The 27064-nt window shown below is 38.6% G+C and overlaps 1 protein-coding gene across 1 annotated transcript; it reads left to right on the top strand.

Annotated features, from left to right (window-relative positions):
* The first annotated feature begins 1371 nt into the window (after nt 1-1371).
* Nucleotides 1372-22083, top strand: LOC137091592 (kinesin light chain 1-like). Its single transcript, XM_067456175.1, has 17 exons — nt 1372-1411; nt 1502-2030; nt 2171-2266; nt 5336-5566; nt 5675-5697; nt 5779-5978; nt 6067-6289; nt 7826-7913; nt 8576-8677; nt 10970-11143; nt 11521-11620; nt 14394-14446; nt 15948-16015; nt 16321-16429; nt 20282-20388; nt 21155-21206; nt 21362-22083. The coding sequence occupies exons 2-16, from the start codon at nt 1647-1649 to the stop codon at nt 21159-21161; spliced, it is 1965 nt and encodes a 654-aa protein (XP_067312276.1). The 5' UTR covers nt 1372-1411; nt 1502-1646; the 3' UTR covers nt 21162-21206; nt 21362-22083.
* The last annotated feature ends 4981 nt before the right edge of the window (nt 22084-27064 follow it).

The raw sequence follows: 27064 nt of genomic DNA, 5'->3' as shown, positions 1-27064 counted from the left end.
GCAAATACCAAAATGTGTTTATACAGTGGCTAGCTAACCAGTAAATCAGAGATGCTAAATTGGGTGGGTGGTGCTTTTATTTTACAGCAATGATAGGGAATATGTTTATTACATTCAACATTTATGCTTTTCTGTTGCTCAAAGTTCTACTTACAATCAAATCAAAGTCCACCCCTTTACAACCCTAGACTGTACTAGATTAGGGAATATTTGCCCATTCCTCCTTGCAGAATTCCTCAAGCCACTCAAGGACATTCACCTTCCTATCCTAAGCCATTGGTTTGTTTTTGGTGGTATGTTTAGGAGCATTGTCGTGTTGGAAGATGAATGACCTGCCCATCTTCAGCTGTCTTAGACACAGGTTTTCCTCAAGCGGCAACCTCCCGCGATCTCTCTTGAAGCCAATACGGAAGTAATGTAAACTGCAATTCTTCGACTGGCCACTAGAGGCAGGCTCCAGAAGGGAGCAGAATCTCATTGAGTCTCATGTTAAAATGCCCAACTTTACAGCAGAAAAAAACATGTTTACAGCCTGGTACAAATTTTGGTTTTGGCTTATACGGCTAATTTTGATCTTCATGACAACTGTGAGGGGGGTGAATTTTTTTATAACTCATTCATTTACATTATATAAAGCCTTAAAGTTCTGCATAATTAAAGGCGTGGTTACTTTGAGTGACAGGTGGATAGCCATTTACCTGCCATCGATAGTCATGGCATCACCTCAGCTCCGCCCACGTCCCGCCTTTTGCCCATTTTCTGTTATCCAGGAGTGACACGCGATGACTCGCTCGCAAGATGGCAACGCCCAGCTCGCCCCTACTTTAAGCGTCAGAACGGCTTATCGGAATCCAATGGGTGACGTCACAGACACTACGTCCATATTTTTTTTTTTTTTACAGTCTATGGTTTTCCTCAAGAATTTGGATGTACTTGGCAGCATCCATTTTCCCTTCAAACCTGAGCAATCGCCCACCCCCCGATGAAGAGAAACACCCCCACAACATTATGCTGCCACCACCATGCTTCACATGGTATGGTGTGTTTTGGGTGGTCTTTGCTTTTCGCCAAACATAGCACTTGGAGTTCAGTCCAAAAATGTCGAGTTTGGTCTCATCAGACGGCATCAGACCAGATGGCATCAGAGTCTTCCAGGTGTGTTTTTGCATAACACTCGGGTTGAAGCACTTTATAAATACATCTGAAAAGGTGAAGGATTGATTGCTTTTTATTCTGGGAACAATAATAGAGATTTTGAAATATTATAAAAACATGTCATCTGTATCCATGTACTGAAGTCTTTTAAGATCAGATGTCTGATGATGACAAATAATCATTCATATTTTAAATCACCTTCCAGCATTAAATGAGGCAGACAACCTGTTAAAAAACGCCAGACAAGATCATACAGGTGCAAAAACTCCTCCCTCTTACGACACTTACCTGGAAGTGACTGTCATTTCTCATTTCTGTCATACTGACTCTTTTAATGTCTCAACAGAGTCATAAAAGAATAAGTGGAGATCAAAGAAAAACACTTTCAAGAAGGATTTTTGGAAAAGTTTGTTTCTGAACAGATAACTTTTAGCAAACGTCATTCAGACAGTGAAAGTAAAGCTCAGATTGCTGGAGCTCAAACAGAGGATATGGCTTCATTGTCTGACGAGGATATTTCTTGTCCTGTGTGTCAGGACATTTTCAAAGATCCTGTTATTTTATCATGTAGTCACAGTTTCTGTAAAGAGTGTCTTCAAAAGTTTTGGAAAACCAAGAAAACTCAGGAGTGTCCTGTCTGCAGGAGTGTGTCAAGACATGAACCTCCGCGTAATCTTGTGTTAAAAAACTTGTGTGAGTCGTTCCTGAAGGAGCGAAATGAGAGGCGTTCATTAGGATCTGCGGAGCTGTGCAGTTTACACAGTGAGAAACTCAAACTCTTCTGCCTGGAGGACAAACAGCCGGTGTGCAGAGATCCACAACAGCACGACAATCAAAAATTCAGACCCATTGGGGAAGTGGTTTCATCGCATAAGGTAAGCCAGATTTATATGTGAGAATAAAAGATTATATAAGTTGTATATCGTGTATATAATATAATTTCTCTGCACCATTTTACTTATATATCACATTAAAAATATGACAGAAATCTCTTTTATTCACTTTTAAATTCCAGGAGGAGTTCAAAACAGCACTGAAGTCCTTACAAGAGAAAATCAAACGCAATAAAAACATTAAAGGAGAGTTTGAGAAAACAGCTCAACAAATTAAGGTAAGGGATCGATTCTTTTGACATATTTGCACATTTTATTAGAACAGCTGAATTGTGTTTTCTGACAGTTACATGTTAATTGATTTGAATACACACTCACACACTGTGGCTTGTGTAAAATGACCAAGCGGAAGTCTCTGTTAGCTATAGCTGCTAACCTATCACCTTCCGCATTTTGATTCTCAAGTTTGGGTGACCACAGGATATGTGATTAATAAACCCAATAGTCTGTCAGCCATTAGATGAGAAATCTACGCGTGTCACACCACCCCATACTTACTCAGATTGTTGTCTTTCATAGGCATATATCATATGAAAATGTGTTTCGGTGTTGTCTTCACTATAATGCACATAGAATACAACACTAGCCTACATCCTGCAATGGTGTGCACAAACCCTGTACTGAAGTAAAGGTAGAAAAACACTAATAAAATATTATTCGAGTAAACGTCAGGTTTTTCCCGCTACACAAATATGATCTCACTCTGACATTTTATTAATTATTAGGAGCACACTTGATCTGATATCTTATTAGGCTACCACAGGATCTTGACTCATTTTAGCGGGACAATACCATCAAGCAAACAGATGAAAATATTTTAAATTTTAGTAAATTTTAGCAAACTTTTTAATTTGAAACCTTATAATTGTTAGTCTTCACAGACCATTGAAACCAAACATCACCAGCAATTCCATCATCACCAAATTTTGTTTTGGTGTCCTATAATGCCCCTTTTTACAAGATGTAAATAAGTCTGGTGTCCCCAGACTTGGTATATGTTTTAGCTCAAAAAACCCCATAGATAATTTTTATAGCATGTTAAAATTGTCACTTTTGTGGGTGAGAAAAAATGGCCCATTTTTTTGTGTCACTTTAAATGCAAATGAGCTTCTGAAAACATCAGCCTTTTATGTTCAAATCAGAGTCGGACAATGATGGAGAGACTCAAGAAGAAGTGACAACATGTAGAATGAGACAGGACGTTTCTAAATGGTTGGTTGATCAATTTATTAGCTTAAATGGTTTAAGCTGATGTGGAGTTAACTATCTTCAAGTCATCGATTAATCTGACATGAAATCTATAAACCGCTTGTGTGGAAACTGTTGTAAGATGAGTCAGAGAATATCTGCTGCATTAAGAAAGAACAGGTATAGTTTAGTTTAAATACGGTTGTAACCTATCTTCTCAACATGGCCTCACCCCATTTGTTGCGTGTTCTGGCGGGCAAGGTTTATGTACATTTAAGAGAAGATCATTGCAGTCCCTACCAGCCACTTTGTTGTAGTCCTTAACAAACGATTTCTTTAAAAGAAAATGTTACATTGTTTTGAACTTTGTGCGTTCTAACTTTGCAGATGTTTATGCTCAAACAGCAACATTACACATTAACTAAAGTTAAAAAAGTAGTCTAGTATAAAAATACAAACCCGATTCCAAAAAAATTGGGACACTGTACAAATTGTGAATAAAAACAGAATGCAATGATGTGGAAGTTTAAAATTTAAATAATTTATTCAGAATACAACATATGACATTAAATGTTTAAACACTGTCATCAACACATCTCAAAAAAGTTGGGACAAGGCCGTGTTCACCACTGTGTGGCATCCCCTCTTCTTTTTATAACAGTCTGCAAACATCTGGGGACTGAGGAGACAAGTTGCTCAAGTTTAGGGATAGGAATGTTGTCCCATTCTTGTCTAATTCAGGCATCTAGTTGCTCATCTGTCTTAGGTCTTCTTTGTCGCATCTTCCTCTTTATGATGCGCCAAATGTTTTCTACTGGTGAAAGATCTGGACTGCAGGCTGTCCGTTTCAGTACCCGGGTCCTTCTAGCCATGTTGTTGTTGTAATTGATGCAGTATGTGGTCTGGCATTGTCATGTTGGATAATGCAAAGTCTTTCTTGAAAGAGACGACGTCTGGATGGGAGCATATGTTGTTCTAGAACTTGGATATACCTTTCAGCATTGATGGTGCCTTTCCAGATGTGTAAGCCGTCCATGCCACACACACTCATGCAACCCCATACCATCAGAGATGCAGTCTTCTGAACTGAGAGCTAACAACTTGGGTTGTCCTTGTCCTCTTTAATCCGGATAACATGGCATCACAGTTTTCCGATAAGAACTTCGAATTTTGTTTCGTCTGACCACAGAACAGTTATTCACTTTGCTACAGTCCATTTTAAATGACCGTTGGCCAAGAGAAAATGCCTGCGCTTCTGAATCATGGCTTCTTTTTTGACCTGTAGAGTTTTAGCCGGCGACGGCGAATGGCACGGTGGATTGTGTTCACCGACAATGTTTTCTGGAAGTTTTCCTGAGGCCATGTTGTGATTTCCATTACAGTAGCATTCCTGTATGTGATGCAGTGCCGTCTAAGGACCTGAAGATCACCGGCATCCAGTATGGTTTTCTAGCCTTGACCCTTACACACAGAGATTGTTCCAGATTCTCTGAATCTTTGGATGATATTAAGCACTGCAGATGATGATAACTTCAAACTCTTTGCAATTTTTCTCTGAGAAACTCCTTTCTTGTATTGCTCCACTATTTTTCGCTGCAGCATTGGGGGGATTGGTGATCCTCTGCCCATCTTGACCTCTGAGAGACAATGCTACTCTTTTTATACCCAATCATGTCGCCAATTGACCTAATAAGTTGCAAAAGCTGTTCCTTATATGTACATTTAACTTACTGCTACCTGTCCCAACTTTTTAGTTTTTTGTCATGAAATCCAAAATAAGCCAATATTTGGCATGACATTTCAAAAAGTCTCACTTTCAAAATTGGATGTTATCTATATTCTATCGTGAATAAAATATAATTTGAGATTTTTAAATTATTACATTTCTTTTTTATTTACTATTTGTACAGTGTCCCAACTGGGAATTGGGCTAGTACTAATTTTACTGAAGTTCAGTATGTGCTTTTAAATAATTATTATATCTTAATAAAAAGTAATTTAAAATGGCTTCATTTGTAAATGGAGGCTAATGCGATTTTAGATATATGTGTCTCCAGAATAAGATTCAGACGATTGAAGTGAATGTGATGTGATTTCAGTCTCAAGCCGAGGACACAGAGAGGCAGATTAAACAAGAGTTTAAGAAGCTTCATCGGTTTCTCAGAGATGAAGAAGCAGCGAAGATCACTGCACTGAGAGAGGAAGAGGAGCAGAAGAAGCAGATGATGAAGGAGAAGCTGGAGGAGATGGACAGACACATCTCGGCTCTTTCACACACAATCAGAGACATGGAGGAGATGATGACGGCCAGCGACGTCTGCTTTCTGAAGGTCTGATTTCACATCATTGATTGAGTTTTTGATTATTATCGATTGATTGATTGATTGGTTGATTGGTTGATTGATTGATTGATGATAAATGGTGTGTTTGTTCTGCAGAAGTTTCCAGTCTTAATGGAAAGGTGAGTGATCTGCTGGGGTCTCTGGTCTCTCTGGTTCTGATCCAAAGCCACTGCAGTTCTGACTCCTGAATGTTCTTCCAGAGTCCAGATCTCACAGCCGGATCCACAGATGGCTTCTGGAGCTTTGATTAATGTGTCACGTTACTTGGACAACCTGCCGTTCAGAGTCTGGAAGAAGATGCAGAACATCGTCCAAAACAGCGAGTCTGTAGATGATCTGCCTGTCCAGGGTCCTCTGAGTGATATCTTTCCCAACGACGAGGAGGATCACCTTCAAGGAAGTGTGTGAATGTCATTGTTGAACTCTCACATCTGAGCTGTTGTCTGTCCTGTCACACTAACCCTGCCTGTGAACTTTGACCTCTCCAGTGCAGCACCATGACATCAGTGCAGCTGCCACTCAGCAGGCCAGCAAAGAGATTCCCCCCCACCTCAGAGCCACCCATAAGCTGGTGACTGAGTACGCATCTAAAGGCCAGTATGAGGTGGCCGTGTCGCTCTGCAAACAGCATCTGGTGGAACTGGAGAAAACATCCGGGCATTATCACCCCGACGTGGCCACCATGCTCAACACCCTGGCCCTTGTATACAGGTAAAAAGAAAAGCCCTGCTTCATGGAGTGAGGATGAGGAGCATGTGTTTGTTTTGTAATAAAAAAATGCCATTTTACATTCTAGATTGACAATGATAGATAGTAAGATTTTATTAACATCTTTTTTTCAGCATTATTGCAGGTTCAGTGAAGAACACAATTATTTTGCTGATTACAATAAAATATCAATATATACACCATGGTCTAAGATAAACTAAATAAGACGTTAACTAGATTTAAACTAGATTATAAAATATCAACCGAATAAATGGCTATCTGTCAATCAATGTGGCCACGCCCTTAATTATGCAGGACATTATGGCTTTATATAATGTAAACAAATGGGTTATAAAAAAATCACCTCCCTCACAGTTGTCTTGAAGGGCAAAATTACCTGTACAGACCAAAGCCACAATTTGTACCAGGCTGTAAACATGCTTTTTTTCTGCTGTTAAGTTGGGAATTTTAACATGAGGCTCAATGACATCCTGCTTCTTCTGGAGCCTGTCCCTAGTGGCCATTACGTTAAATTACTTCCGTATTAGCTTCAAGAGAAACTGCGGGAGGTTGCCGCTTGATGACGTACCAGTTTGTTTTAAATATAATAGTGTTGCGGAGATATAGCCTTAAGTGTATTTTTGCAACGGCTACGTAAAAATTTGTTCGCGATTTTATCAAAAACAATTTGATTAATCAACTTGTATTCCATAACTTTTTGTCGGCATGGTCTGAAGTTGATTGGGTTACATTTTTGTGTAATTCGGACCAACGGCCTAGGAGGAGTTCGAAAAAGTTGGTTTTCGTTTAATTAAAAATGGCGGGAAAATTTACCTGACGGAAAATTACGCCATAGGGTTCAAACGAATCGGCTTGAGCCACAGAATCAGAGGAAATGTTTTTGTTTCTACCTATTAGGGTTCAAAAGTTATTAACATAAACATGAGTGAAAATTTGGACAGTTGGTGGCGCTAGAGGGAATGATTTAGAGACTCCAAATATGGTGTGGTTAATATTGGTATTGACCTTTATGAGTGTGCAAAGTTTCATAACTTTTTCATAGACTTCAATGGCGGAATAATAATAATAATAAGAAATCTAACGATTTCAAGAGGCCCTTTGGTGCTTGGCCCCTAATAATGAAAAAAAAAAAAAAAACGATTACAAAACTAAAAAATCCCATGTTACAAAAATATTTTTATAAAATCTGACAAACATTAAGAAGTCTGTATATATATAAAAAAACAGGGGCGTCTGCACATATAAGGGATATCTCCAATATCTCTCAGTTGGGCGTCGTAACTTTGCAAATGTTGTTTATGCTTAAACAGCAACATTACACACTAACTGAAGTTCAAAAAGTCAAATCCTAATCAACCACCCCTTTAAATCATTGAATTGGATTTCACCACCGTAACATTTGGCTCAAGCTAATTTGAAAGTGGCTTTTCCACTCAGGATTAAGAAACATCAGAATCCATTTACATTACTTCATACATCTGAGTGACTGGATGAAGTCTCTCTGTTTGTCTGTCTCAGGGATCAGCAAAAATATAAAGAAGCTGCTCACTTTCTGAATGATGCTCTTTCCATCAGAGAGAAGACACTTGGGAAAGACCATCCTGCCGTAAGTCAAATTAATCTTGATTTGAGCAATTCATGTGAAATTTACTATCGTGTGTAATGACAACAAAAAAGGTGTTAGAATGTAAACCGGTATTTAAAGATATGAGATATTATACTGAAAACACAGCTCAAAAGTATTTCATTACTATTATATGCATTTATTAAATATCAAAGCAAAGGCTGGTGAAAAGATGCAAATTATTTTGAAAGCATGTCAGATTTCTTAGTGGTTAATGTATTTGGAGCATTAGATGAATGTTATTCTCAATTGATGGAGCTCTAAGATACAAGCATCACATGGTTAGCTGGTTTTGTTCATGTAGCATAAATGTGTAAATCTTACTCTGTAACACTGTACAATAACAGTACATGAAGAATCATGTACTAATATCTAGATTAAATATTACTTCAATATGAACTAATGTCTTATAATGACTGTATAAACAAATGTCATTTCTTTGCATAATTCTCCATCATGTCTGCAGCACACACTTTTAAACATCATTGTTGTAATCACTCATTGTTTATGTCCTTTTTACTAACTATTTATTAATGGTTCGTCAGAAGCATGGAGTGCATGGTATCGACATGAATGATTTTCCATTTCTTGAGTTGTGAGATGAATCAAATTTGTCTAAAATGTATTATATTTTTGTGTTTCAGGTGGCAGCCACTCTCAATAATCTGTGTGTTATATACGGGAAACAAGGCAAGAATAAGAAGGCCGAGCCACTCTGTAAACGAGCCCTGGAGATCCGAGAGAAGGTCAGTGAATGACCGCCCTGTCACCACGTCACCCCTTAAAACTCAGCAGGGTCATCAACCCATTAACGTCATATGATGCCTTTAGTATTCATGAGAAATGTTACACTAAACACCAGCAGAGGGTGAATGTTGAGATCAGAAACAATTATTCAAAATTCACGTGTACTAAAAGACACCATACAAATGGTAACTTAAAGGGGGGGAGGGGGGTATCAATCTCATGTCAATCTTGAGTACCTATAGAGAAGTTTTGCATCCTTCATATCTCCGAAAAGTCGTTAGTTTTATAATATTATAAAAGAAAGATAGGCTGTACCGAGTCTTTCCGGAAAACCGAGCGGCTGGAGGCGTATCGAGTGGGCGGAGCTAAAGAATGACGAGCGCGCAGCTACTACATGAGAGCATCTGAAAGCTGACATCCTCAAGCGTGGAGAAGAAAATGTTACCCCAATAAACCATGGCTATCGATCAGATTCAACTAATACAGATATGATCCAGAATCATTCGGAGGCTGAAATAAATTGAACAGGAGAAACAGCAGCAGCAGGACGTCCGTCTCTGTGGTATGGACTGTATTTAGTGGCCTGTCAACATTTGTGTGTGTTTACTCGCAGTTTATGAGGACATGATTCGGTTTATGGACTATTGTATGCGACTAAACCTTAGCAGTAGCAAGCAAAACGGTTTCGCATGTCAGACTACTGTAACGTTACACAGAAAAACAATGGAGTAGCACATTTGAATGTGCATTGTGAGAACGTCCCCTAGGTTTATGTTTGGGTGGTTTTACAATAAACAAACAGACACATATAGTGGTCAGCTAAACCAATGCATTTAAACACACACCATACATCGCATGCTTTATTGATAAATTATCTATACGATCGTGTTGTTTACTGATGTTTACTTACGCTACGATAGCCAACAACATAGACATTTGAAGCAGTTTTACTCACCGCCTGCTTCCAAAGCACGACCGGCAACCTTTATCGTCACCGTTCCATCAAAAACACACTTCTTTGGTGACATTGTTGATTTGGTGAGGTCCTGTGACTACAGTGAGAGCCCGTATGGCCCATACAAGGACATTCCGACCCTTTGACGTCAAGCTGACCTATACTCGGAAAAAAAACTTTACGAAACCAGAAGGAGTATTTTTGACACAGTAATTCTCCATCAAACATCCAACTTATTTTTTGAAACTTTGTCCATGTTTAGGATGGGAATATACCCCCTTAAAGAAGTAAGGCAATCGTTCATTATTTTTAAATGGGTGATGAATTGATAAATCAACTTTCCCTTGAGCTTTTGATTTATAAAAGGTAATGGTAATATACAAATATCCTGTAAGTTTCAGAGCTGAAAACGCTCAGAAAACGATCGTGTTTGCATCTTGATGTCATCGAGTGACGAAACTCGCCTCTACAGAATAATAAGCACGTCTAATTCAGTAGCGCCTCCCACCGATTAATCGGATCACGCTAGTCAGCAGCACTAAACATATCGAAGAAGATAGCAAGATATTGTGGAAGAACACAGTCTTCACAGTCACAATAAGCTTCCTTCAGATCCTAATATTAGGAATGTGTGATACTTCATTTATTTTTAATGAAGTTCCAGCTCAAGTGGGGAAGACCGTACGTGTGTTCGCAATCACTTCATTTAACTGCAGTATCCTCTCAGGTCTTCTATATTGGATCTGAAAGGAATGGTGCAACACACTTATGTGAGTAAAAAGTCTTTTTTTAAATGTAATCGTAGTCCCAGGCCTATGTGTTTTCCAGACTGGCTACCAAAACGTAAGCCCGTCGGCGTTTACTTTCAAGTCTCCAGCGCGTCACGCCCATCAAAACCCAGCATTCAGGAGAGAGCCTCAAAACCAGTGTAGAAAATAGCCCATTACCTATTAGTTTTTGAATGTAAAAACCACACAAACGTCATTAGTTGACCTCAGAGAACAGAATAAAAAAATCATCAAAAAAATCAACGATTTCATGACACCTTTAATAAGCAAAAAAAGACCTGTTATTTCATTTGGTGATTTTTAATCATGGTAATCCTCTGCACTTAACGAGCCACTGTGCTATGTTTGGTGTGTTGTGGACCAGGCATAATGGTCCGCACTGTGGTAGAAGTCCACTTTTTAGTCACAGTCTGCCCCTGTATGGGTAAATTTGTCTTGTGTTTAAAAAAAAAAAAGTATCGTTGTGACCTGATTTCCACTCTGCCGCATACATGTATAATTAAAGAGTTTAGTCATTATAGACGGACCACATGATGTGTGTCTTACAGGTGTTGCAGAAGGATCATCCTGATGTGGTAAAGCAGTTGAATAATATGGCGTTGCTGTGTCAGAATCAGGGCAAGTATGAGGAGAGTGAGCGTTATTATCGCAGAGCTCTGAAGACCTTCGAGTCCAGCCTCGGGCCAGGAAACCCCAACGTGGCCAAAGCCAAGAACAACCTGGTTAGTTTCTCAAACTGCTTTTCTGCTAGAAAATAGTGTGAGGTTCTGTAGACCACATTAAACAAAACACTTGTTAAGTGGCCATCATAATTAATTAACCAAATATATGCAAAACTGTAATATAAAATAGGAAAATATTAATATTTCCATTAAAACGTGTTGTTGCTGTGGAGTTGAACTCTCAGTTTTGATGATGTGTGGGTTCTTAAACTCAAGACATAGCTCTTTATTTTATATTTGTTCTGTTATCAGTCATTGGTTGTTCTCTTCACCCACACATGCATGTTCATACCCGTCCAATCATCAGCCATGCTCAGATTTACTCTATTCAGTCTTCATTGAATGACAGCAGTGAAATATTCCTCGTCTCTTTGCAGGCGTTCTGTTTACTCAAACAAGGCAAAAGTAAAGAAGCAGAGATTCTTTGCAAAGAGATTCTGACCTGTGCTCATGAGAAGGAGTTTGGATTGGTGGATGGTGAGCTGTCAATTTTGTTTTGTTTGTTTGCACTTTTTGCCTTTATTTGATTGGACAGTAGAGTAGAAAATGTAGTACGGCCCATTCAGTGGTGGTGTGTTCAGAAAGATCTGACAATGATGCTGCTATAAATTTGTGTATAGTCTGTAATGAGGCACGAGTTCATGGGACAGGAAAATGAACACTAGCCGTGTTTCTACTGTTGGGCCATTGCAAGCAAGGGCTTTCAACAGGCCGAGCTGGGCTACCATGGACCACAGACTGTATAAAACTATGGACGTAGTGTCATAGGTTTCTGAAGAGCAGTTTTAAAGCCCAAAGTGGGCAGCGCTGGCCGCCACCATCCAGATAACTGAAAATGGGCAAGATTCTGAGAGAATCACAGACGGCGAGAGAGATTTGGCATACTAAATATCTGGACCTGTCGGCGATTGAAAATGTGTGAACTCTGCAATACAGTCATGAAGGACAAAATTAGCTGTATAGACCAAACCCCCTTTTTGTATCAGGCTGTAAACATTTTTTTCTGCTGTAAAGTTGGGCATTTTAACATGGGGGAGATGCAGATACTGTCTCTGGCGGCCAGTCGATGAATTGCAGTTTAAGTCACTTCCGTGTTTGATTCAAGAGAGAGACTGGGATGTTGTTGCTTGCCTCAGACCTGTAGCACCGAGCCCAAAACCATGCTTAGTTTTCCACCGCACTTAACACTCCTCACTGGACCAACGTCACACAAACCCATCATTTCAATAAACAAATGGAAGCTTTATCAGAAAACAAAAGGGAAATCACTGTAAATTAGCAAGATCACTAAACGAACACGATAAGTGTCCATTTTGTCATTTAGCCTACTTAAATATTTAAAACCCTATTTTACCACAGTTTTACAATAATAAGTGATGCATTGATCGTAATGAATTAATTTGTATCAAGATTACACATTAGTCCCACAGAAAAGTGGTATTTACAGTTATTTCATTAAAGAAAGAGGACACACTTATTCAGTCACGTCTGTTTCTGTTTATCATTTAGAAAGTAATAATTTAATAATAATAACAAATTTTCCACCAAAAATAGGACCTGCGGATGTAGCTGGCACGCTCTACACTTCGCAGACTATTGCGTTGTGTTCTGTACAATTTAAGAGAGCAAGAGTTTAGGATTCTTATCTTCAATCAGGATCAGCCACTTTCCATCAAACAGGAAGCAAACTGCATATTTAATCACATTCAAAAATCAGAAAATTATATACAGATCAATTTTCATGTGCACAATATCGCACACCATTCCCATCATCAACCACTGGCCTACAACTTTACATTAACATCCACTTTGTGTTGCACAACCATCTACTTTTCAATAGTTACTGCATTCAATCAAATGCAAGAAACAAAATGTAAATGTTGTTGTTCAGTGCCAGTGAATATAAATCAATACAAGAACATTTTATATTTTAAACCCGGTATTGGGAGTAAATATCTGTACAATTTAAAAGAGCAAGAGTTCAGGATTCTTATATTCAATCAGAATCAGCCTAACATAAGAAATAGGACAACTGAAACATGATATAATAAAACTTATAGAATAGATGAACACAAAACACGAGGTTAGCTATGTTAGACATCTCTTAAGTGCTCAAAAAAAAAAAGTTATTGACACATTTCAAATAAATGTATATGTATTCATCATAAAATACATGTACAAGTTACCATGTGCACAAAAACTTAAGTCAGAACAGATATATTTCACGTTTACATCGCACTGAAGTAAACACGTACCTCTCTCAGTCAAACAGAAAGCAAACTGAGAGAGCAACACGAGAATTCAATACGTTACCATCACTCTGCTCACTTACGTTACAAATAACACTCCCAATACCTACAAAAACTACATAAAATGACTGAACAATACAACGTTTTGGTGAAATAAACTCACATAACCACAAAATAGAAAATAAAACATTAAAAACAATGTATGTCATTCTTTAACATGTTACACAGAGTTTTAGCACAGACCCAATAGCCTACACTTTATCTTTTCAGTCAGAGAAGCAGAGGAAAGTCCCAATAAACCGAAGTTACTTTATTTTATGACACATGCGGAGCTAACCATGGATATCACACAGTCTGGTATAAAGAGACGAGTCGTACTGACAGATAAAATAAATACACAATTGTGATAATGCTGATGTTAGCTGATATATAAAATCATCCGCGGCGCTGCCATCTTCAGACTCGGTTAAACTCCAGATTTATTCGTAACCACTCCTTAAGCCTGAGCTGGTCCTCTTTGGACCAAGGTATTCGGAGGGCCAAAAAACACTGGCCGTTGGCCCTTATAAAGCCCCGACGAGGCCCGATCAAGCCCTAACAGTGACAGAGAACAAAACTAACATTAGTTAGCCCTGACAGTGGAAACGTGGCTTGGGAGTTTTCTTTCTTTCTTCTATTTAAATGCACTTCTTCTTTGCACTTATTAAACTGACTTTAGTAGATTAGTGTTGAAGGGCCACAAAGATGGATGGAGAGACATCCCCTTTGCTCAGAGGACTAAACCTGAGACAAATCTAATAAAAGACAATAAAGTGCTTTCTGAGAATGTGAGGTAACCCTTTTAAAATCAAGTTTATATTCTATTGACATGAAAACTACAAGCATTATGAGATGAGGATACTTGAAATGGCATTTGATTATTACATTTACATTCCTTTTGAAACTTTGGCTCATTTATGTGCCTTTAATGGGTAATGATGTTACTTGTGTGTCTATTTCAGCTGAAAACAAACCCATCTGGATGCACGCTGAGGAGAGAGAGGAGATGAGCAAGGTGTGTGTTGTGTAACGGGAGGATTTAGTGATTTGGGGCCCCAGGCAAAACACAGTAATGGTATACAATTGTACATTTATAACCTTGAGGTTATTTTCACTGTTGTGATTATTGCTGCTGCACGACCCCTCCATCCCCACAAATTACATTTTACAGAATCAGGCACATAATAATTATTTTAATCCAAAATGAAGTGTGTCTGTGTGGAAAGTAACTGTGCATGAGTCATCTACTCGGGTCCTTCACAGAAATAAATGTGAGCGCCATTTAAAATGATAAACATAATGCTCTGTATTTAATTATAACTTCAGATGCATGCCATTTTCATTTGTAGAGCCCTATGTAATCAGTTTTATTTTAATTCCAAATTCCAGAAAGAAAGAAAAATCCAGAATCCTTTTTTTATTTTATTTTTATTCTGGATGGTTTAAATTGTATTAATCAAAAAGCATGTCTAATTCATTGAAATTTTGAAACTTGTTTACATTTACATTTACATTTATGCATTTGGCAGACGCTTTTATCCAAAGCGACTTACATTGCATTCAAGGCACACATTTTTTGTGCCTTGGCACAAAGGCACAAAGTGTTTGATTTAACAACAATTTATTACCAGTTTAACAAAATATATATTTATTTGTTTTATGTATTTACATTTTTATGGTAGGCTAATCAAATGAAGGCATACAACACTTATCTTTTATTCCAAAAAATTGTCCAAAAAAAATTGACAGTCAAAGCTGTCAAAACACCGCCGTTCGCCAGTTTCTGTGTTTACTAGAAGCACGCAAACGCAACTCGGCTGTTGTCATTATGGCCCCGCCCACCGACTCTATACACGATGTGATTGGTCCGGCAAGAGTTAGGGGAATACAGCTTAGAAGGGTATTGAGAGTTGCTAGACGACACTCGCGGCAGATTAGATTTTCCTGCCGCTAGGGTGCGTCTAGATTTCTAGGCTAGTTTAACACACAATTTGTCCAATTTTGAATGAATAAATCCAGTGCAAGTCAGCAAACTTTAATCAAATCGATATGGCCCGATATGGACCACTAGTGTATGTGAATATTAAACGGTAAAAATGCTATTTAAATATGAATCCTGCATGTGTTATGTCTCTGTGTGCATGAATTATGAAGGCGAGCGTCATGTGTGCTTCAGTAGTAAACGAAACAGCGGATCTGCGGCATTCATTCCATGATGTGTTTATGTACGCGTTTACAGAATAGCGGAAATCATAAGGCCCTACACTTTCTACATGATGCACGTTCAACGTGGACGCACACGTGTTTCTCGTGGTAATGAACACCAGAGCAACCGCTTGTGCATCCACGCTGAACACGTATCATATATAAAAAGCATTTTAGGGGGCCCTTGGTTTTTGGGGGGCCCAGGTTGACGCCTAAATTGATAGGCTAAGTCCGCTCCTGTATGAATGTAATTCGTTTTTGTGTTTCTGCCCGTCTGCTGTCATTCAAACCGTCTGTCTGCTGTTATTCAGGAGAAACACAGAGACGGCGCCGCGTGTGAAGAATATGGAAGCTGGCACAAAGCCAGTAAAGTCGACAGGTACCACAAACACACCACAAAGCGGCAGGAGAGCAGGACCATTATGTTCTTAAAGCTGTTTCCTCCTGATTCTTAGTTTAAGTTTTTGTAGTCATGAATGAGTCCTCACATAGTCAAACAGTGTTTTTCAACCAAGAAGATAAATGGGTCGAAATGAAACGACCCCCCAAACCAAAAAGAAATAAAACAAGAAATGATATCCTGGAGAAAGAAATTGAACTCTATCATTTTTGCACTGTGAGTTTTGTTTGATTGTTCTCTTGTTTTCGTATCTCTCCTGACCGGATGAGTTGTTTTGTCTGCAGTCCGATCATAAATGTGACGCTGAGGAATCTAGCCATTCTGTACCGCAGACAGGGCAAGATGACCGCAGCGGACATGCTGGAGGAATGTGCCTCGAGATCTCAGAAACAGGTACAGGACAAACCTCTCTGGTCATTTGTCTCACATCTTTTCTTTATTGGTTGAGCTTTGAAGATGTTCTCGCAGCTCATTAGTGATGCTGATGCTTCTTTTCAACATCCTTCAGCGCAGCGTAAATGAAGCGCAACCCATTTCATTAGCGGCATATGTTACTTTACACTGATCATCTCACACAAGATGCTTTTAGTTTTAGGTTTTTTTAGTATGATTTTTGATCTTTATTTGTGTGTGTTTGCAGGTGTCAGGGTCTCACAAGAATACACCCAGATCAGTTTTTACCCCAAAATCAAAAAAAGAAGTGAGAACTTAGGCCTATTTTTGTATTAATAATAATAATAATAAAAATAATAATAATAATAATAATAATAATAATAATAATAAGCACCGGCTGGTTTTAAAATGTGTTTTTCATTACATTAAAATCTCAAAAAATTAATCTTTATAAAAAAAATAAACATATTTTACTTAGGCAGTCGTAGCACTTGTCTAAAAATTAGCTATAGTTAAGTGGATTGCTTACTATGTAATACATTTAGGATTTGGACTTGTCAGAAGATTTAGGGATCGCTAAGGAGGTACCAGGTTGTACTGAGAAGCACAAGATTAAATTAGAAATAGAAATATAATTTATTTCACTTTTAAAGATAATATAGAAAGTTAATAAAATAAAAGAAATTGAATTACAAGATCACATGGACAATACACAATAAAAAACTGAAAAATTCCCTCTTATTGCACTCGTTTTTTCCCTTAAATATATGCACAGACCGGTCAATTCAAGGCAAGGCAAGTTTATTTATATAGCACATTTCATACACAATGGCAATTCAAAGTGCTTTACATAGAAAGGAATTAAAATAGGGCTAAAAAATGCAAAAGAAAAATATAAAAAATAATTAAAAAAATTAAAAAATTCAGTACATCAATACATCTTTCGGATGAGACGTTAAACCGAGGTCCTGACTCTCTGTGGTCGTTAAAAATCCCAGGATGTCCTTCGATAAAGAGTAGGGGTGTAACCCCGGCATCCTGGCCAAATTTGCCCATTGGCCTCTGTCCATCATGGCCTCCTAATCATCCCCCTCTCCTGATTGGCTTCATCACTCTTTCTCCTCTCCACCAATCAGCTGGTGTGTGGTGAGCGTTCTGGCGCAATATGGCTGCCGTCGCAAAAGACCTCAAGTGTTCTCATAAGGTTTCAACGTCTCTTGATCTGGTCTATGGATGACCATACACCCTTAAGAGTTCTTTAGATCGAAATGTCTTGCTTCATGAGAAGACTCAAAGAAAGGATATCGTCATCCTCTCCATGACGTATTTTCTTCTACTCTGGTTTGCTTGGCTCGCCATCTGGTGAAGTTCACAGGGTGCTACAGAAGATCGCTCGGGTGTCACGTTTCCAAGAATCAAGAAAGAAGAAAGAGAAGAAACAAGACAGACAAAAACCCTGGCCTGATAACAGACCAGAATATTCATTTAGTGAATTTCTAAATAAATTCCACATCAAAGATCCAGAATAACATCTAATACACAGTTACTTTTACAATTTCTTCATAAACTGATATAATCACATCAGTTTATCTGAATCAAAAGCGTTTCGCTTATACAGACACGTGGCCAACAATGGTGACGTTGAGACTCTGAAATGAACAAATAACCACTCGGTTCACTATAACCACTCAAGTAATCACATAACCAGCATCATACATCATTTTCACAGGATGGATGAACTAATTCATTACCTTTGATCGATTTGTTTTCTCTCACACAGGCCCACCTCGACTACAGGCGTGCGAGGTCATAAAATGGCGTCGCCAACTGCAATGTACAAATGACCACGTTCACATTAGACATTTACAACTAATTGGAACAAAACTACAATTTAAAGAGAAAATAACCAATCTACAGCAACTTAATTACTGTTTAGTAGCAGTAATTCTATCTTAGTATGAAGTAATACAGTCTATTTGTCATAAATTATATTATACTGACTCACCTAATAGAATATATTACTCAATCCAGGCAGCTTCTTACTCAGAATGCCTCGAAGTAATTACATTTTGAACTTCCTTGTACTTTTCGAAGGGTGTAAATCAAAATTTTGATCAGATAGGATTGCATTGATCGATCACGTCTGCTCTCTCCATCAAGGTCATCTCTTCTGTCATCGCGCATGCTCATTGACACACACGGCGCAAAATGACTAAGAGCTCCATGAGCACTTAATCTTAACATAAAAAAAAAATAATAATAACTCTTCCCTTTTTCTGGTTTTTGCTACTTTGAGTAGTATACAAATCTTGGTATTTAGGGGACTTTCTGCATTTCTTTGCCTCTTCTTGACAGATCACTTCCTGTACTCCTGAGTTGTAAGACGCTTTTGATAAAAGTGTCTGCTAAACGCATAAATGTAAATGTAAGCTCTCATTCGTCAATCACTGAGGATTAATCTAGAACGAATTTGCATGTATTTATTTATTTTTATTAATTTTTACATCTCTTATTGATATCTTTTATTAAGGGAATATGATATAATTAGATAGTATATCAATTAAATAATCCCCTTTATTTAACCTGTGTTACACAGTATAGCAGTATACAGTATAACCATAATATATTAATATTTTACAATTTTATTTTTATTCACATTACAACGAGGAGGACAATGTGCTTAATTAAAAAGTATGTCGGTGTTCTTTAAATAGGCTTTATTTTCATTATGCCAAATTCCCTTGTTTTGTGCTTATTTTGGGTTGAAATATTTGATGATCTAGAGTTGAGTTAGGTCTCCAGAATCATTTCAATATGTAAATCGCTGTATCCCTTGTTCGAGGTACGTCACAAGCTCCGCAGCCGGTGGTGCTTCCGAGAGAAGCTTCTGGCCCTTCCCATTAGCGTCCAGTTGTGACTTTCGGGGCTCCCATGGATGAGCAGATGTCGATCGGTGGGGAGTTTCAGTCCTCAGAGGATGAAGATTCGACTGTACTGCCTCCCTCTGGGAGACTGGCAACGGTCGAGTCGGACCCCGGGTTGATGCTATGCTTTCCCAGGCCATCGAAAAAGGTCGGACTTGAGTGGAACCCTCCACCACATCCCGAACCTTCTAGGTTGGATGATTGGTTTCTTGGGGGCGGTCACGCTGGTTCTCCGCGTCCCACCCCGGTGCCATTCTTCCCGGAGGTGCATGACGGATGCACCTCCGGGAATTTGTTGGTGACGTCCAACGTACGTCGAACGTAACTGACTGAAAGGGACCGTCTCGGTTACGTATGGTAACCCTCGTTCCCTGAAGGAGGGAATGGACACGTACGTCCCGTCGCCACAGTTGCTGTACCATCACTGCAGGACAAGTCACTAGTTCGGCTCCTCAGGGAAAAACATTAGTGCGTGGTGATTGCTTCCGCTTTATACCCGCGCCACGGGGCGGGGTGCGGTATGCAAAACGCACGCCAATGGCCATTGGCCTGTTATCTTTAATCTCAAAACTGATAGGGGCTCCCAGAAGTGATCCCAATTCGTCGGTGGTTCCGATGTACGTCTCCGTTCCCTCCTTCAGGGAGCAAGGGTTACCATACGTAACCGAGACGTTTTTGTCAAACATAGTTTTTCTGAGTAATTCTGGTGCAGAAATGTGTAGCAGAAATGCAGATTTGTGTTGAATAAAGCAAACAGAACACACTGTGTGTGAGATTAATATAAAGGCTTATACTTTCTATGAAACAGTTATAATGCAACACACTGAGATAATCAAACTACCGTACTCTGTTCTGAATACAGTGGCCCAAACTAATGTGTGTGTATGCATGTGTATGTTGTGCATTGAGTCTGTGTGTGTTTGTGCAGGATGGCAACGGTGCACTGAATCAAAGAGGTTCATTCGCACGGCTCAAAGATGCACTGCTGGGGAAAACACTTCAGGATAACCAACCACCAGAGCCACACAACTCCAAGTACACACACACACACACACACACACACACACACACACACACACACACACACACACACACACACTCACACTCACACTCACACTCACACTCACACTCACACTCACACACACTCTCACACTCACACACACTCTCACACACACACACACTCTCACACACACACACACACACACACACACACTCTCACACACACACACTCTCACACACACACACACACACACACTCTCACACACACACACACACACACACACTCTCACACACACACACACACACACACACACACTCTCACACACACACACACACACACACACACTCTCACACACACACTCTCACACACACACACTCTCACAACAATATTGAACATCATGGCCAACAGTTTGCAAAAATACCCCCTTTAATTATTACAGCGCTTCCTGACCTGTAATGGGACAGAATTCCAGCCACAAGCAATTTGTCTCAACATTTGTGATATATGTTTTTTTTTTTTAACTTTCAAAATCCCCTCGTCCATGTATGATGAGTATTTCTTTTGCCCAGTGGAGCTTCCCAGCACAACACCTTAAGCATAGTAAAGTAAAGTAAAGTTGCTGCTGGTTATGACAAACTCCATGATAAATAGTTTTTGCGCTGTAATGTTTTATAATAGTATTTCTTTAGGGCTGCACTGTCACACACACATACATTTGAGCTTTAAACACATAATAACAGAACATTTCCTTGGATCTTGTTCCAGTTTTATTTCAGTTTTTTTATTAAATATTTTTTATAGAGAATGAAAGCATGACATCTCACCGAACAAGGAGAGTGACGATTCCTGTGAGGTAACAAATAATTAGCAATAATCAATAATCATTATATGAATTATAATCAATAATCAATCCCAGCTCATAAAGTAAAATATATAAAATGTAAATGATGGTAAAATCACTGTAATGCACTGCCTAATGTGCCTATTATAATTTGTTCTTCTATTCAGAGTCTGAGCAGCTGACGTCTGAAAGACAGATGAGATTTGACTTCCAGTAATGTGTGGATCTGTACAATACAGTTAAAATCTGTCCACACAAACCGCTCCGCTCTCAACCAACCAGAACCTTGATATAAGACTTAAAACTTTGATATTTTAAAATGTTTTTTTTTTTTAAATTCAATGTCAGATTTTACTTTGGGGTACATGGTGTAGTTGAAGTCTGTGGTGTCTTCTGTCTTAGGATACACTCTTTGAGTATTTCACTTCAGGATAAGTGTGCAAAGTCTATCTATATACAGGCTGCGGTGCTTCGTTGCTTTAATACGCTGAGTAATTATGAATTAGACACTGTAAAAGTATCCAGACAGCAAGATTTCTAAAGCATATCAAACTGCATGCATGATCAAATCATTCAGCTTATTGCTTTAATAACTCTCTTAATATTGACATCCTGTGTTGTTTTGCAGTACCATAAGGACCGTCCACTGGCCCATGACTGAATTCAATGCTGTGGGTTATATATTATACTGCATGTATGTTTTTCTTGCCCTTCTGTAAGAAATCACTTGTTTTATTTAAATTTAGTTTCAATTTAATTCTGACTCCCTTGTTGATTTAACGACTCCAATGCTCAAGTGATCACTACATTCAGACTGTAGCTGATTTAGAAGATGATCAAGATTTTGGTTGTGATTTTAATATAGGTATTTGATTATTCTTGTGCTCTTTTACTCTTCAATTATTTTTTCATTAGGGATACAATGTTGCACAAAATCACCAGCCTGAACTTAAGTCACCTTCATTTAATAGTGCTTTATACAATATAGTTTCAAAGCAACTTCTCAATAATAAACAGGAACATAACAGAATCAAAAATGTTAACTTATAATATGAGACTAATTCTAATTCTGCTGTAAATCAGCTCTAAAAAGACAATAGTGTAATTATTTAGCTCAATTCAGTTTAGTGTTAAGTACAGTTCAATAACAGTGTCATCTGACTTCAGCCTCAGCTTTAGATCAAATCAACTGAAAAGACATTAAATCTCTCGTATTCCTACCTTATTACTAAAACTGACTTTATTTCAGTAATTTGTCTATATTTCTTTTTGAGAATTACCAGGGGTTTAGATGTTGATCTTTTATTGAAAATGTTTGGTCACCATTATGGTGATCAGTGTTTGCTTTAGTTATCATTCGATTCAGTGTCATTAAGGACCCTTTCACACCTATCTTGTTTGGTCCAGATTTTTGGACTTTTCAGTTTTGATCTGAATCAAAATTACAGGTGTGAAACCTCCCCTGGAACACGGTCCGGACCAAACAGATGAAATCTGGTCAGACAAACAGGTAGTCTCCGTCCAGATCAAACTGAACAAAGGTTTGTTTCGTTTCTAGTGTGAAAGCATTTTCTGTATGCTTTGGACTTTCAGATTATTTACATTATACATACATTATTAGGAAGTTCCTGTTTATGTTTAAATATCATAATGTTATTTTTAAATGTAATCTAGGCTATACTGATTAAGAAAGGAGAAAAGATGCGTAATATGACAGAAGACAGAAGGTCAGAAATGATTTTGACCTCTTCATTAAGTTTTGTAGAAAGCCTTTCTTTAAAGTGAATTTTGTTTTGTATATATTGTATCTTAATTTTAATTAATAGCAGACAACAATCGTGACATGCAGGCGCCGCAGCTATCCCTTGCATTGCTCTTGGCATATGTCTCATAAATAACCCAAAACCCAGCAGGCTACTTGCCTCACAGACATGAGAAATATGTGTATAGATATTTTGAAATGTCCACTTGTAAACAAAACAATTCTGAACGAAAGTAAATACTCAAGCAATGCGCACTGTTTACTAGTGGTCTGTTCATTCATTCTTGTCAAAGATGTTGGACGTCAGATGCATGTCCGTTTAAAAACCAATCAATGTAAAAGGCAGCCCACATAGATGATGACGACAGGATGCAAGCAGTGGTGGAATGTAACAAAGTACAAATACTTCGTTACTTTACTTAAGTACATTTTTCACGTATCTGTACTTTACTTAAGTAGAATAAATAGTGCATACTTTTTACTTTTACTTCGTTACATTTTGCAGCAATTATTATACTTTCTACTCCACTACATTTCTACAACGTTTCGTTACATTTTCGTTACATCAGTTTCAGGGCTCGAGATTAAGGCTTGCCCGGATAATAATATATAATGTACGTGATTAGCTAATGAATTGACGGTTGCGCTGTTGAGGCTCGCACAGCCTCTCGAGGAGAAATGGAAACAAATCAGCCCCGCTCCCACAAAGAAACACGGACAGTTTTTCTAGCCTGAACAATAGCAGGCTTCACTCAGCGTCTGATACTGGGGAAGCGGCAATTCGAACTAATATCCCCGCGAGCAGTAAGTGGTGATTTTATTCACTTATTGACTATCTAAGCAACTTCTGATTAAACTGAAAGTTTCTTAGTGAGACAACATTAGCGATAATATCCTGTGTTGTCTAGATACCCAAGATGCTAGTACAGTAACAATAAGAAACTCCAAGTAGTATACAACAGTATGACAAATGCCAAACTTAATATTATTTCCTGCCAGTGTTGTCATACAAATCTACAAAATACAACAGTAGATACATATGGCAATCACTTTTGTCAGACAGAGTTATAATTTAGCCTATTTCATCAACAAAACATTACTCAGGAGCTAACTGTTAGTGTAGTTGCTTACAGATCGCTCACTCTATCCTTCTAGCTAATGTCACCTTCTCCACCACTTAAGTTGAAACGATAGTAATTTGACAAGGCATCTTCAATTTGTAAAAAAAACCCTGTACTGTAAAAACAACATATTTGTGCACTACCGTTACCCAGTTCGCTGTTTAGCTAAAAGTTGTGACTACTGACGATATGAGTTAACGTGTAAAGTTAATGTTATATGCTAGTTCACATGTAGGCGGAAGTTATAGCTATAATGATGTTACGTTTTGTAGGTCTTACTGAAAATAAAGACTAAACTTACCACTCAAAAGCATCCATTTCCAATCTCAAAACCTTTATCTTCATCAGAAACAGGATAAAACATAAGGTTGGATGCATAATCTCTCCATGATGGTCAATACAGATGTGTTTTTGTCACTGAAATGAGCCACACAGTGAAACAGCCAATTTTTGACATTTTTGCAGATTTATTAAAAAAGAAAACCTGAAATATCACATTTATTATATTCAGACAGACCCTTTGTTGTGACACTCATATTAACTCAGGTGCTGTCCATTTATTCTGATCATCCTTGAGATGGTTCTACACCTTCATTTGAGTCCAGCTGTGTTTGATTATACTGATTGGACTTGATTAGGAAAGCAACACACCTGTCTATATAAGACCTTACAGTTCACAGTTCATGTCAGAGCAAATGAGGTCAAAGGAGCTGCCTGAAGAGCTCAGAGACAGAATTTTGGCAATGCACAGATCTGGCCAAAGTTACAATTTTTTTTTTTTTTTTTTTTTAAATCTGCTGCACTTAAGGTTCCTAAAAGCACACTGACCTCCATAATCCTTAAGTGGAAGACATTTGGGACAACCCAAACCCTTCCTAGAGCTGGCCGACCATCCAAACTTAGCTGTCGGGGGAGAATAGCCTTGGTGAGAGAGGTAAAGAAGAACCCAAAAGAGATATTTGTAGAAAGTCAACCATCACTGCAGCCCTCCTCCAGTCCGGGTCTTTATGGCAGAGTGGCCCAACCGAAGCCTCACCTCAGTGCAAGACACATGAAGGCCCAAATGGAGTTTGCTAAAAGAACACCTGAAGGACTCCAGGCACTGCTCATCGCCTGTCTGTTACAGTCCCAACAGTGAAGCACGGTGGTGGCAGCATCATGCTGTGGGGGTGTTTTTCAGCTGCTGGGACAGGATGACTGGTTGCAATCGAGGGATAGATGAATGCGGTCAAGAACAGGGATATCCTAGACGAAAACCTTCTCCAGAGTACTCAAGACCTCAGACTCAGCCGAAGGTTCACCTGGGAACAAGACAATGACCTTAAGCACAGCTAAAATAACGAAGGAGTGGCTTCACAACAACTTTGTGACTTGTTTGAATGGCCCAGCTAGAGCCCTGACTTAAACCCAATTGAGCATCTCTGGAGAGACCTGAAAATGGCTGTCCACCAATGTTTACCATCCAACCTGACAGAACTGGAGAGGATCTGCAGGAGGAATGGCAGAGGATCCCCAAATCCATGTGTGAAAAACTTGTTGCATCTTTCCCAAAAAGACTCATGGCTGTATTGGATCAAAAGGGTGAAGAAAGTAACCAACTTCATCTGGTCAGAATTTCTCTTGCAATCTTTACCATAATAATGTCTTTTACAAACACAGTTAAGGCAGACAGAGAAAAACTAATGTTAAGAAGTCAATGTTCAAGACCTTTATCTACACCTTTGTTAATCCTCAATAGGAAATGTTCTATTAAATAAATAGTCAATACAAACTGGAGTGTAATAAGTGAAGATGCTGAGATCTGTTTAATGTTCCGTCAGGATTTAAAGGGTTTCTGTTTCTGTCTGAGTTTTGTGGGTCACCATCTGCTGAAGAGTAGAGACTGTGCTTCAGTCCAGAACAAGAAACATGATGTTATGCAGCATGTTGCTTTATTTAAGAGGCAGTGATAGTTACATTCGCTCATGCATGTGTGCTGTTGGTTGCTAACGGTTAATTGCAAGAAATTTACATTTTACAGAGGATGTTTCATAATAATAATCCAGGAAATGTAAAGACCATGCACCAGTCTTCTTCGTTGATCATCATGGTATGTATAGAAATCCTCACCAAGCTAGAGTATGTTGGATCATCTTCATTTTTTCCTCTATTGCTTGCATAAAACCAGGCAGAACATATTAGATGACGCTAGGCTAATTAATGTTTGTTTTCCATGTCAGTCCTTATCAGTATTCTCAAGTAATAATTGCTTTTCATTAAACTTGCATAAAAATAAAAAAAAACGAAGTGTCATGCACACAAAACAAATGTTTTTACTGTGTTTCACACAGTATTCATAATCATATCAGATGTTACTTTCAACAATCTGGTGACCAGTGTGAGCGCAAGTTTAACGCAGGTTTCACAGTGCACGCAGGAGCCCATTTTGCTTTCACAGCGTTTGACGTGCGCGCTGTGTATCGTCCATTGTCACCTTTTCTGTTGTTTTCCTCTGACCTCTGTCTTCTCGTGCTTTGATTTATGATGGGCAGCATATATCGGCTACGAATGAGATGAATTCCCTCTGTCCCAAACACATATGCATATAACATGCTGTATTTAGGTAGTTGATATGATAAAAGTGACATTAAAGTTAAGATATGTCTCTAGTTTTAATCCTTTAAACTTCCCTTTGAAGTTTGGGCAAAAACTTCTGGCAGTGATGTGGTCACGTGCATATTTTTTTATTTTTTCACAGCGCTGAATGTCATATGGTGATTGTAAAACCCGGAACACTTCACATGATTTAATGTTAAAAAAAATATTTTTCATGTTAATCTGGTCAATTTTGATCATGAACAATGCACTGTGGCTTTAATTCAGCGTGAGCAGTGTGGCAAAAATAGACTCGGAGCCGCAGCACTGCCTCTGCGTGCTGTATGAATGCTCTAATCTGTTAATTTGGGTGCCGGAAAAAATACGTGTGCAGTGTGGAACCGGCCTTAAGC

The sequence above is a fragment of the Pseudorasbora parva genome, chromosome 2 (genome assembly GCF_024679245.1).
Source record: "Pseudorasbora parva isolate DD20220531a chromosome 2, ASM2467924v1, whole genome shotgun sequence".
Classification (NCBI taxonomy): Eukaryota; Metazoa; Chordata; class Actinopteri; order Cypriniformes; family Gobionidae; genus Pseudorasbora; species Pseudorasbora parva.
This window is presented reverse-complemented; position numbering and strand designations above follow the sequence as displayed.

Coding starts and splice junctions, on each gene's coding strand:
- LOC137091592 (XM_067456175.1), top strand. CDS start 1,647: ATGGCTTCATTGTCTGACGAGGATATTTCTTGTCCTGTGTGTCAGGAC. Junction 8,678..10,969: donor CCCTGGAGATCCGAGAGAAG/GTCAGTGAATGA, acceptor TGTGTCTTACAG/GTGTTGCAGAAGGATCATCC. Junction 14,447..15,947: donor AGAGAGAGGAGATGAGCAAG/GTGTGTGTTGTG, acceptor GCTGTTATTCAG/GAGAAACACAGAGACGGCGC.